Below are 14,540 nucleotides of genomic sequence, written 5' to 3' on the forward strand. Positions count from 1 at the left end.
ACAAGTCATTGCTGGTCTGGCCCATGATACTACCATCCAATGGATTAACATTAAAGCAAAGAAATATATCCAACTCTCACTTGAAAAAATTTAGTAATTAAAACAAATTTTGTTTCTTCAACTAGAATATCGCTTTAAGTGGTATTTACAGAGATTGAAGCAGTGCTGAATTCATGACATGCACCATGCCACTTGGCTCATTCATAGAATCAGAAGGTATGGCATACAGGGAGATTTGGCTCTCTGGATTCAGAATTGGTTGGCTGACAAAAGGCAGAGAGCAGTTGTAGATGGAAAGTATTCTGCCTGGAGGTCAGTGGTGAGCAGTATCCCACAGGGCTGTGTTCTTGGGCCTCTGTTCTTTGTAGTTTTATAAATGACTTGGATGAGGAGGTTGAGGAGTTGATTAGTAAATTTGTTGATGACACAAAGATTGGAGGTGCTCTTGATGATATCGAGGGCTGTTGCAGGCTGCAGCACGACACAGACAGGATGCAGAGCTGGGTTGAGAAATGGCAGACATAGTTCAACCTGGGTAAATGTGAAGTGATGCATTTTGGAATGTTGAAATTGAATGTTGAATATAGGACGAAAGACAGGATTCTTGGTAGTGTGGTGGACCGGTGGGATCTTGGTGTTCAATTACATAGGTTCCTCAAAGTTGTCACCCAAGTGGATAGGGTTGTTAAGAAAGCATGTGGTGTATCGCGTTTAAGAGCAGCGAGGTTTTGTTGCAGCTCTACAAAACCCTGGTGAGACCACACTCGGATTATTGTGTCCAATTCTGGTTGCCCTGTTACAGGAAAGATGCAAAGGCTTTGTAGAGGGTGCAAATAAGGTTTACCAGGATGCTGCCTGGACTGGAGGGCTTGTCTTACAAAGAGAGATTGACTAAGCTTGGACTTTTCTCTCTGGAGAAAAGGACCAAGAGAGGAGACCTGATCAAGGTGTACAAGGTAATGAGAGGCATGGATAGAATTGATTGCCAGAGAATTTTCTCCAGGACAGGATTGACCGCCATGAGGGGTCACCATTTTAAGATATTAGGAGGAAGATAGAGAGGAGATGTTAGAGGTAGGTTCTTTACGCAGAAAGTCAACAGTGATGCCAACAGTGATGGTGGAAACAGAGTCATTAGGGATATTTAAGCAACTGCTGGATATGCACATGGACAGATGTGAATTGAGGGGTGTGTGGGTTAAGTTATTTTATTTTGGATTAGGATTAATCTTTGGCACAACATCATGGGCAGAAGGGCCTATTCTGTGCTGTAATCTTCTATGTTCTATGTTCAAGATTGCCAGTGATTTATTTACTAAGTTATATAAATATTGTCATACCCATTAACAATAATTCACAAGCACATAACAGTGCATAAAATCTGTTATGATTTTGGCAAATTTTAACTTCAATAATCTGATTGTTGCACCTGAGATCTTTCACAGCTTACAAGGTTTTAAGGAAGGACAAATGTGAACCTGAACACAGGTGGAGGTGAGTCGAAAGGGCGATATGGAATTTAAAACATTAAAACTGCCTGCTTTTTTTTTCAAAAAACATTGAAAAAGATATTGAGAAATTTGCATCTCTTATTTAAATTCATATTCGTTTTGATACTTTTGATACATGTTAAGAGATGAAAGGCTCTGCTCCAAGTTATCTAGCTTTGAAAGACAATAAAGCCAGACTCAGGAAAACACACTGAACTTCATTTCATGTAACATTGTTGTAGAAAAGGGGAGAGAAAAGAAATGAATTTGTAATAACAAGAGCTGGGCATTTCCCTATTTGCTCCTCATGATGTAGAAGTTAACACCTAGTCAGAAAGCAAATTGAGGAAACAATCATTCACTTAGAACTCGGATATCCCAAACTTCACCACTGCTGAGGATACCAGTCAACAATTAAACAATTATGAATTTAGATTAAGAAACTTAACACCTCAAGGAGTCTATGGACTTTTAAACTGTATAGCCATTCTACTTGATATTTGTACTAGACTCTGTGTCTTTTAAACTTATTGTGCATATGTTTGATGTTACATTTTTATTATTTGTTAGTGTGTCAAAAGATTCCTCTTTCTTTCACTGAACAAAACCTTATAATTGACTCCTTCATTGACATGTAATAGAGCTGTGTGTTAAAAAAGAATTGTTGTGACCAATTGAGAGTGAGTTAGAAAGAGGGAAACCAAACCACTTTTCCTCACTTGGTCATAACAAAGGACAATGCAGCACCCATTTTGACACATGTCCTTATTCATCACAATGTATCTTCAGCTTGCCTCATAAAATGAGAGAAATTTGGTCATCTTGCAGTGGATCACTAATTGTCCACATATCAATTTGAAGCAGAGATATACAAAGGAAGAGGCGCAAGCCATTTGTGTTGATTTTAATGAAGAGACATCACTGGTGATTGATGATAAATTAACTGTTACAGAGAAAGGGCCTACCTTACTGAGTATTGTTTAACTGTTCATACCTACGTTTTGAGCTGGTGATGACACCAACAATAGCATGGAGGTATTTGCCTCCTCACATATTGAATGTGAGGTGTTGTGTACAGCTTTTGGAGTCCAACACCAAGAAATGTATTGCAATCTCCTTAACAAGTTAAGTTGTGAGAATAGAGAGAATAGAGGATATCTATGCTATATGTTACATGCTGTCAGCAATTCTGTATATGACCTGTACAGGAGACCAAATGAAAGAACAATAGATACATTAGGAGCATTAATAATGTTTCCACTGCTATTGTGGAATTTGGAGATTTCAAAATGATCTTCAGAAGTGACATACATGGCACAAATGTTAGTTGGTTGGCAATCATGTCAATGCTAATTCTGATGAAGGATCACTGGATTCGAAACATTAACTGTGGTTTCTCCCCACAGACATTGCCAGACCTACTGAGTTTCACCAACAATTTCTGTTATTGTTTCAGATCTCCAGCATGCACAGTTCTTGGTTTTATCATACAAATATCTTGCAAAGGGGACATAACGTGAAACTCCAGAAACTGTCCGTTGAGTTATGGCTCATCCACAGAGAAATTTGACACTTATTTGAAGCAAATGCACATCAAAAAGACATTAAACACATGTATCACCATTACACAATATTATTCATCATTTACTATATCTTACAGTCTGCGAATCGCAAGTACAGAAAAAGTAATGTCAGCTGTGAGAAAAAGCAAGCATAGCTTCTCTCTTTGGAGCTCTTGTCCGTATTTGCCTGATGACCATTCAAGTTGACAGTACAGTTTTTGTTATCACTGGGTAGTGCATTGGAGTTGACCAGCTGTCCACTGCAGGTTTTCATGCCTGACATGAGACATCTCAGGCATAGTATCCATGGCTAGACTCTGCTCTTTATGCATTGCTTCTCTACACTTTCAAGATGGCTACCTGCTTTAAGAGGTAGTTGCTCATTATGAATCACTTGCTGTGCTCCACTATATTTAATCAGTTATGAACATAATGGAGACAAAAGACAAGCTTCCTGCAAATGACTTTTAGCATGAATGTCAAAATTATGTCATTCATCTAGCTCAATACTCAATTGAATACTTACTTTTTGGTTTGCTGGAGGAATGCTGCTTGAGATAATCAAAATAAGCCTTAATAAAATTATCATTATCATTATTTTGGAGTATCTGAGTAAATTCTTAAATTAAATAAACTAAATAGCGCTCCCTGAAATAGGTTAGACCTGAAATTGTGTTGCTGTAGTATAAGCAGGTAAACTTAAATGGCGATACCATTCATTTCGTTAAGTATCTGGATTAAATATCTTTTCACTTACCTTGCTGGACATTTTTTACACTGAATTAAAACAAAGAACCACCACTCAGCTGAATTTAAACACGCAATCCAAAGACACCAACAGAATAGTTCTGAAAATGTTTAATTTGGATTGGATCAGAATTCATAAATATATCTTTATATACAGTGATTGCCTAAATTATACATTCTCTTCAAAATTAAAGAATTAGCAATGGGCAGATTACCATTTCATTTATACAAGCCAAAAAATATCTCATATTCTGTTTATCACATATTCATGCAAAATTACATATGTGTAAAGTACAGGATTTATTACTGTATATAAGTGAAACAAATCTGCCTGATGCAAATTGCTTCACTTCGTGCTGATGAGTTCCAGCTAAAATAAATTAAAACAATTAATTAAGGTTACACCAATCTTTAATTATTTCTTCCATTAGCTCCCTTGTTTTTAGTTCTACACAGTTTGGCACAGCTCATCATTGGCATGAACTCAAAACTAATTCACTTTTGACTCAATTTGATTATAACCATTTGTATGTAATTGAAAGTGATGCTTTGCCAGATGAGTCATTTTGAAGGAGTTTCATTTTTTTCAAGCTCCTGTTCATAGTGTTATTGCACTGGTATTACATATTATATTGCTCATGCATTGCATAAGTGTATGGCTCGCAAAAAATTTGACCAACTTCTGTCTTACTGGAGGTGTAAATCTACTGAAGAGCAACCAAAGTTTGAGAAGTCGTATCTAGTACCAAAGACTTTTTTCTACTATTTATAATTTCATCTTAACCATCATAGTTGGCCTTGTTTGAAATACATTCTCCAAAGCAATGAATTTGGATAAACTCAAAAATTCTTATTCTAAATTCTAATCTTAAGAGCACAGAATATGAATTTCTTGTGATTGATGAGTCTAAGGTCATAGTTTTTTTTTAATAATGGAGGCTGAGTGTTTTTAGACCCTGTAGCCAAATTTACACGATCTTACCAAAATCTCTGTCAGGGATCACCAAAGACTAAAATTGATCTAAATAGACAATTTTCTGATCAATGAAAAAGTACCTCTGAATCATCATTAATACATTCTTCCTTTCTCATTGATTGGATATTTTGTCCAAATCCTGCAATGAAATCAATTATGACATACCAATTTTGACTGTTGGACATATAAAGAATATTAACTCTTGATATCAGATAAACTCCAAGTTATCTAGATGAAAATTATTCGATAATAATGAGTCTACTCTTGATATTAGATCAATATATACACACCATTGCTAATATTTGACCAATAATGACACTCATTCCTACTTTAGGGTCAAATTGCAATTAGACTTTGCAACTTCTTGTTCAATATTCCTTTGATATAATAATATTACACTTCCCACTATTGTTTGTACATGCATTTGTCTACATAACTAGAATAACTACAATTCAAAAGTAATTCATTGGCTGTGCAGTGCAATGGAACATCCTGAGGACATGAAAGGTGCTACATAAATGCAAGTTATTTCTTACCTTCACTAAATGAAATATATTTATGAATTTAAAATGAACAGATTTGAAACAACTTAATTTTCTTCCTGTTGTTAGGACTTTATTGGTAAACTGGGAAATGAGACTGATGTTGTCGTAGATGTGACCAAGTACTGTTCTGCTGCTGCACGAAAGAGAATTGTTTGCACTGTATAAAATGGAACTTGAGAGAAATACTACAGCAATGAGATGAAAATAGGCCACAGAATACTTAAAGAATGTTATCATATGATGATTGAAAGCGCTACAGGGAACAAGACAGATTTCAAAGATCTTTGTAAAAAATTGGTGTGACCTTAAATGGGATATTTTAGATCAAGCACATGATGTTTATTATTATATAGTCATTCCATTTTTCTCAAGATTTATACAGATCAAATGATCACATAGAGGAGTCTAATGAACCTCATATATAATATATTTAATTATATGAAAGATTTTTTGACTGTATCTTCTCCTGTGTAATGCATCTGTATTGCAGTTTATAAGGATGCCTCCCTTCAGTCTGACTGTATATAGAAATTCTCTTTTATATATTGCCATATTTCCATTATAATCATGCCTTACTGCATTGCTTTGTGCCAGATGCCAATATTCTTCCTGGCAGTGGAGCGTTTTTTTCCCTCTCCAGACCTAGTCTTTGTGGATATCCTCACTCCTCACGATCTTGTAGATCACCCAGTAGAAAATATTAAAAATCAAGAAGACAAGGGGAAAAGCCACTCGTGACACAGTGTCAATTCGTTTTGCTCGGTGGATGAAAAGTTTCCTCGTCTCATCAGATGATTTGGCCGGAGGTGAAGACGACTTTGCTGTATTGTTATTGCCCTTAATGGCAACTCCATCCTTTGCTTGCAGGCAAGCAGGTCCCATTCCATATGCAGTGAAGCTGAAACGGCCTTCCACCACCTCATCCTCCTGGAACAAATGAGAAGAATTGAGATCATGAAAGCCCTCTAACCTTTTTTACACAAGGGATGTTTCAGCAGAATTTGCAGAAAGTTGAAACTTCAAGTGCAATTACTGGCTTAGTGCAGTTTGAAATAGTTTCATTACTGACATTGGTGTGTCTTTCTGATCTAGATACACTTTAGGTTATGAGCCTGATCTGACATTGACTGAATATTTTATAAAAATTGACTCCGATCCAGAATGCTTCCCCCAGGCGACCTCAAACGAATGCTTTAACAAGTGTTGTTAAGATAAACAGACAAGGCGGATTGAAAATAAGCAGCACAACAATGAAATTATCTGTTCATTGAAATGTAAACAAGAATACGTTTTTGAAAATAATTTCCATGAATTGCTGTGAGTCGAGATCCTATTGATGAAAAGAATAAAGAACAATCCTCATAGGAACAGGCCTTTTGGCACTCCAAGCCCACGCTGACACATTTTGCCCTTCCATACTAAATCTGTCTTCACTTTACAGGATCTGTATCCTTTATTCCCTATCCCTCCAGAACATTTCCAACCACTTTGCCTCATTTTTCGGTCTCAGGAACATTGCTGCTTGCTTCTCTCCCTTTCTGTACATCGGTGTCTATTTATGTAGCTAGGAGATCATCGAATGCCTCCCCAGCCCTAAGCCAATTATAACTCATGTCTACTTATTCATAGCAATCGTTATTTATCCGTTAGAACCCGCAAAAACTCCTTTCTTCAAAAGAAAAATAATTGTCATCCATTTTTCAAATGTATCTATGGCTTGACCCTGCCCTATTTTTTTAATTGCCTCCAAGACATCTTTTAATTCCAGTCTTTGGAACTTCATTACTAATGGCTGTGCATTCAGATTCCTAGGCCCTAAACTCTGAAATTCCCTCTCTATCATCCCATCTGACCTTTCTCCTCTAACACATTTTTAAAGTCTACATCCTTGGTTATATTTTGCTAGTCTCAGCTAGTGTATAATAAGGGTGGCACGGTGGGTAGCACGGTGCCTCACGATGCCACAGACCAGAATTTGATTCCGGCCTTGGGGTGACTGTGGTGTGGAGTTTGCACATTCTCCCTGAGTCTGTGTGAGTTTCTGCTGGATGTTCTGGTTTCCTCCCATAGTCCAAAGATGTGCAAGTTAAATGGATTGGCCTTGCTAAATTTCCCTGTAGTGTCCCAGGATATGTAGGCTAGATGGATTAGCCGTGGCAAAATGCAGAGTTACAGAGATAGGGTGGGGCTAGGTGGGATGCTCTTCAGCAGATTGATGAAGACATGATGGGCTGAATGGCCTCTATCTGCACTATAGTAATTCTATGTTGCTTTTTGGAGAATTGACAATCTGTCAGTTGTTACCTATTCCTACCTTACCATACTATCAATGGCGCTACACAAATGCAGAAATGCTCAATTGTTCTCTTGATATATGGTGCTGAGGGATCACAATATTTATCAGAACATTTTCCTGTTGAACCAAGTGACAATTAAAACAACATAAAGCTTCTTTTTTCCTTTTGAGAGTCTGACCATGGTACCTGTGGGCATTGACTCCATTTTCTCCTGACCCACAGTCCTTTCTCTCCACTTAGTCTCTGCCAGGGTATTTAATTTTGATCCCTAATTATCACGCCTTACAAAACCTGCGAGATTTCACTTACTCTGATCTTTATGGGAATATGCTTAACCTTGACATCATTGAAATTTAAAGCAGTAATCCTAGTGTTACGAGTTGAACATTGAGCCATCCCTCCATTCCATACTTTAAAAAAATGTGTGTAATTTTCAATTTTCTCCTCTTTTGTCCCATGTCCTTGTCTGGTCTTCCAACCATTTACATGTGTTGATGGATGAACAATGAGCTGTCCTTGTATTGGTGCCTGATTTATGTCAGTTGTCGGTTCTATGATGTACAGTTATAAATAGCTGCAATGCAGGCAGTTCATTTCCAGAAGACATTCATTCAGGCCTTAATTTTGATTCATAACTTCACCTTTGATTGAAATCAGAACTAATCCCTTCTGTAATGCCTGCCCTATATGACTGCTGTGCATGTCGGACCTGGATATACTACCACTGGAGCAGTGAGAACAAGGAATTGAGTACCAGGCACTATAAGGACAAATAATAGGCAAATATAAAGGGTAATGGAGACAAAAGGAATGGGAATATTAGATACAGTGAAATACCAGGCATGATAAATGCTTGACAAAGGCAAAGAGAATCCCAAACAGAATTGAATGGAGGGAGTCATGGAAATGTACAGCAGGGAAACAGACACTCTGGTCCAACTCGTCCATGCCGACCAGATATCCCAACCCAATCCAGTCCCACCTTCCAGCTCCTGGTCCATATCCCTCCAAACCCTTCCTATTCATATACCCATCCAAATGCCTCTTAAATGTTGCATTTGTACCAGCCTCCACCACTTCCTCTGGCAGCTCATTCCATACACGTACCACCCTCTGTATGAAAAGGTTGTCCCTTATGTTTCTTTTATATCTTTCCCCTCTCACCCTAAACCTATGCCCTCTAGTTCTGGACTCCCCAACCCCAGGGAAAAGACTTTATTTATCCTATCCGTGCCCCTCATGATTTTATAAACCTCTATAAGGTCGCCCCTCAGCCTCCGACACTTCAGGGAAAACAGCCCCAGCCTGTTCAGCCTTTCCCTATAGCTCAAATCCTCCAACCCTGGCAACATCCTTGTGGATCTTTTCTGAACCCTTTCAAGTTTCACAACATGCTTTTGATAGGAAAGAGACCAGAATTGCACACAATATTCCTAACTAATGTCCTGTACAGCCGCAATATGACCTCCCAACTCCTGTACTCAATACTCTGACCAATAAAGGAAAGCATACCAACCGCCTTCTTTACTATCCTATTTACCTGCAACTCTACTTTCAAGGAGCTATGAATCTGCACTCCAAAGTCTGTTTGTTCAGCAACACTCCCTAGGACCTTCCCATTAAGTGCATAATTCTTGCTCTGATATGATTTTCCAAAATGCAGCACCTCACATTTATCCAAATTAAACCCTATCTGCCACTCCTCAGCCCATTGGCCCATCTGCTCTAGATCCCATTGTCCTCTGAGGTAACCTTCTTTGCTGTCCAGTACACCTCCAATTTTGGTATCATCTGCAAACTTACTAACCAAACCTCCTATGTTCAAATCCAAATCATTTATATAAATGTTGAAAGGCAGTGGACCCAGCACTGATCATTGTGGTATACCACTGGTCACAGGCCTCCAGTCTGAAAAGCAACCCTCCACCACCACCCTCTGTCTTCTACCTTCAAATTAGTTCTGTATCCAAATGGCTAGTTCTCCCTGTATTCCATGACATCTAACCTTGTTAACCAGTCACCTATGGGGGACCTTGTCAATCACCTTACTGAAGTCCATATAGATCATGTCCACACTCTGCCCTCATCAATCCTCTTTGTTACCTCTTCAAAAAACTCAACCAAGTTTGTGAGAGATGATTTTCCATGCGCAAAGCCATTCTGGCTGTCCTGAACCAGACCTTGCTTTTCTGAATACATGTAAATCATGTCCCTCAGGATTCCGTCCAACAATGTGTCCTCCACTGATGTCAGGTTCACCAGTCTATGACTCCCTGGCTTGTCCTTACCACCTTTCTTAAACAAAGGCACCACATTAGCCAACATCCGGTCTTCTGACACCTCACCTGTGACTATCGATGATACAAATATCTCAGCAAAAGGCCCAGCAATCACTTCTCTAGCTTCCCATAGAGATCTAGGGTACACCTGATCAGGTCCTGGGGATTTATCCACTTTTCTGCATTTCAGGAAATCCAGCACCTCCTCCTCTGTAATATGGATATTTTTCAAGATGCCACCATCTACTTCTCCACTTTCTATATCTTCCATGTCCTTCTCCATAGTAAATACTCATTCAGTATCTCCGCCATCTCCATAGGCTGCCTTGCTGATCTTTGAGGGGCTCTATTCTATTCATAGTTACCTTTTTGTCCTTAATGTATTTGTAAAAACCCTTTGGATTCTCTTTCACCCTATTTGCCAAAGCTATCGTTTGTCCCTTTTTTTGCCCTCCTGATTTCCCTCTTAAGTATACATCTACTGCCTTTATACTGTTCTAAGGATTTATGCGATCTCTCCTATCAGTACCTGACATATGCTTCCTTCTTTTTCTTAGCCTAAACCTCAACCTCTCCAGTCATCCAGCATTCCCTACAATCACTGGCCTTTCCTTTCTCCCTATCAGGAATATACTTTCTCTGGATTCTTGTTGTCTCATTTCTGAAAGCTTCCCATTTTTCAGTCATCCCTTTACCTGTGAGCATCTGCCCCCAATCAGCTTTTGAAAGTTCTTGCCTAATACTGTCAAAATTAGCCTTCCTCCAATTTAGAACTTCAACTTTTAGATCTGGTCTATCCTTTTCCATCACTATTTTAAATCTAACAGAATTATGGTCGCTAGCCCCAAAGTGCTCCCCCACTGACACCTCAGTCACCTGCCCTGCCTTATTTCCCAAGAGTAGGTCAAGTTTTGCACCTTCTCTAGTAGGCAATCCACATACTGAATCAGAAAATTTTCTTGTACACACTTAACAAATTCCTCTCCATCTAAGCCCTTAACATTATGGCAGTCCCAGTCTATGTTTGGAAAGTTAAAATCCTTACCATACTATTCTTACAGATAACTGAGATCTCCTTATAATTTGTATCTCAGTTTCGCACTGTTTATTAGAGGGGTCTATAATAAAATTCCAATAAGGTGATCATTCCTTTCTTATTTCTCAGTTCCACTCAAGAGTCATTGGCAGAAATGGAACAAAAAATCTAACAAAAAAGCAGATATAAGATGAACTAGTGTGCCCAAGTAATGGGAATTTGATGTCAAGAAATATCGGGAACAATAAGTAGAAAATTAAAGTCATACTTCTTGCAAGCACTAAAATACTGAGTACAACCAACAGAAACATAGTGTACAAGGTGTGACAATCCAGACCTAATAAAAAACTTGACATCAGTAGCAGCAATGCACAGGCAGAGAAATAAGGGGCATTAATAGCAGCAAATAGAAGCACAAGCAACAGAAATAATATTTACACACACCAGAAATGCAAGGAATAGGCTATGGAAATACTGTGCACAAGCAGCAGGACTAACGAGTGCAAGTAGCAAAATACTGATAGCAGGCGTTAGTAAGACTGTGTACAGCAACTGAAATACTGAAAACAAGCATAAAACATATTGCATAGAGGCAAATGCTGAACATAAGCGGTGTAAAGATCTCATACAAACAACATGAATTTTGATTTAAAATATTGTGTCCAAGCGACAGGAATACTGATCATGAATGGAAAAAGCATTGTAAGAATGCAGATTAAATACAGATATAAGGAGGCTGCTTATTGCATACAAGCAACAGGAATATTGATAATATCTTTTAAAAATAATGTGCAAGCAGTGGGAATGCTGAACACAGGAAGTTACAAATACTGTGTACAAATTGAAAAGCAGTGTAAATACTGGGCATAAGCAGCTTCTATATGATACCCTGTGCAAATACTGTGTACAGCAGAAAACAAGGTGGGGGGGGGGATCCCATGTACAGTTTAAGGAAATACTCATAACAGGGGGTATAAGAACCATGTAGTTCTGGGTTAGTACTGATTATAACCGATACAGTTGCTGTATACAAGCAATAAGAATATAAATAACAAGCGGTATAAAGGTTGTGTGCAAGCAGCAGGAATATTTATAGGACAAGTGGTATGAAAGTTTTGCATAACCAACATGAATATTGGTAACAACCAATAAATATATTGTGTTATAATCGCAAGTATAATTCTATTATGATAGTAATTATCAGTAATAAATGCCATGCACAAGCTGCAGATATACTTATAACAAGCAACATAGATACTGTGTGCAATCAATCCTAAAACTGATAATAGGCAAGGCAAACACCATGGAAATGTAGTCAGAAAGCTGAGTGCAAATTGTCTAAATATTGCATAAAAGCATCAACAATAATACATTAAAAGTATTTGTACACCAGCAGGAATGGTGAAAACAAGCAATAGTGTGCAATCAGCTTACATAATGATAAGAATAAATATTATGTACAAACAGCAGGAGTACTGATAACAAGCAGAATATATATTTTACACAAGCAACAGCAATATTAATAATAAGCTGCATATAAAAGCAGCAGGATAGCAAATAGAATAACGTGCAAAAGGTGAGAATACTGATAACAAGCAAAATAAATATTGTGTGCCATCATCTCATTCATAGATAACTCATAGTATAAACACTGCATAAGTAGAATAAACACTGATAGCCAGTGGAATAAATGTTGTGTACAACTGCTGGAATTACTGATTAAAATCAGTAGAAACATTGTGTATGAAAAAAAAACTAAAGTACTGATCACAAGCTGAATATATATATAGTGTACAGTCAGCAGTAAACAGAAGGAATACTGATAACAAGCAGAATTAAAACTGTGCACATGAAGCAACAATACTGATGATATACAAATAATTATTGCAGTACAAGATGCAGTACTGATAATAAGTGGTATAAATACTATGTAGAAGTGCTGAATGCAAGAAACAGAAACACTGTGCACAAGTGATGCAATTCTGATAACAAGCAGTATAAAGTATAAAGACCATGTACAAGCTGTTTAAATAATGATAAAGCAGATGATACGTATCATGTACAAGCAGGCTAATTACTGATAACAGTATATAATACTATATAAAAGCAGCATCACATTCATATAGATAACAAGCAATATAAGTTGTGTGCACGAGCCATGGGAATACTGGTAATAAGTGGTATAAATATTGTTTACAAATACCAGGTAAACTGATAACAAGCAGAATAAACATAATATCCGTCATTGAGAATACAGATAAAAAGCAGAATAAATACTGCTTAGATCAGAAAACAATTGTTTACAAGCAGCAGCATTACTGTTAAAAATAGTATGAATGTCTGTACAAGCAGAAATAGTACTGTTAACAAGCGGTATAAATATCTGTACAAACAGAGGTAATACTAATAACAAGTAGTATAAATATCTATACAAGCAGAGATAATACTTTTAACAAACCCAGTATAAAGATCTGTACAAGCAGAAGTTGATAATAAAGAAGAATAAATTGTGTACAAGCGTCAATACCCACGAGTATGGATATAAATACTGTTTACAACCAGTGGGAATGATAATGATAAACAGAATAAAGGCTGCATATAAGCAGGAGGTATACTGATGAGAAGCATAAATATTGCATCCCGTAGTGAGAATATGGATAAAAAGCAGAATAAATATTGCATAAAGACAGAATTAATATTTTATAAAATAGCAGCATTGCTGATAACAAATTGTATAATTACTGGATCCAGTCAATTTAAATAATGATAATTACTAGAATAAATATTGTGTAAAAGCAATGGCAATGCAGATAACAATACTGTGTACAAACAGCTCATATATGGATGATACACAGTAACAATACCACGCACAAGCAGGAGAACACTGATTATAAGCGGAGTAGATACTAAGCACAATTTATGGGATTACTGATTAGAAGTAGTAGAAGTATGACCATAAGCAGTTCAAATGCTGTTACAAAGCAGAATATATCTTGCGCACAACCAAAAGTGAATACACATAACAAGCCAAAAACTGTGTACAAGCTACAGGAATGCTGAGGATAAGCTAGCAAATACTGTGTACAAGACTACGTAAAAGCAGCTTAAGTAATAACAATGCTCAAAATAAAATGTACACGCGGAATCAGTTCTTTATAAGGTTCAACAATACTGAGAACAAGAAGTATGAATAGTCTTTAAAAGCAATCTGATAAAACAGAATAAATGTTGTGTAAGAGAAGTGGAGTGCATAAGTAGCATGAATACCTTGCACAAATAGCTTAAATACTGATAAGAAGTGACTACAAGCAACTGCGATACTGAAAAAAGTCGAAATATATTGTGTCTGCAAATTTGTAGCAAACCTGACAACAAGTGATATAAATATTGTGTACAAGTAGTGGAAGGATTATGAACAAGTGTTATAAATATTGTGTACAGGCTGAATAAAAACTGTAACCAATACTGATAACAAGCAGAATAAATATTGTGTGCAAACTGTTGCAATACTGATAATAAGTGATACAAATCTAGTATATAAGCAGCATAAATACAGATACCAAGCAGAGTAAGTTATTTACATGCAGCAGCCATGGTGATAGTAAGTG

The 14,540-nt window shown here is 37.2% G+C and overlaps 1 protein-coding gene across 3 annotated transcripts in view; it reads right to left on the minus strand.

The window, feature by feature from the left end:
• Positions 1-3,905: 3,905 nt before the first annotated feature.
• glra1 (glycine receptor, alpha 1) overlaps positions 3,906-14,540 on the minus strand; it is a 148,986-nt gene continuing 138,351 nt past the window's right edge. For all 3 annotated transcript variants that reach the window (XM_072590468.1, XM_072590466.1, XM_072590465.1), the window contains one exon: positions 3,906-6,247. In XM_072590468.1, coding sequence (XP_072446569.1) covers positions 5,963-6,247 — 285 coding nt within the window. In that variant the 3' untranslated portion in view covers positions 3,906-5,962. The remainder of the gene's footprint in view (positions 6,248-14,540) is intronic.

Source organism: Chiloscyllium punctatum, chromosome 20 (assembly GCF_047496795.1).
Source record: "Chiloscyllium punctatum isolate Juve2018m chromosome 20, sChiPun1.3, whole genome shotgun sequence".
Lineage (NCBI taxonomy): Eukaryota > Metazoa > Chordata > Chondrichthyes > Orectolobiformes > Hemiscylliidae > Chiloscyllium > Chiloscyllium punctatum.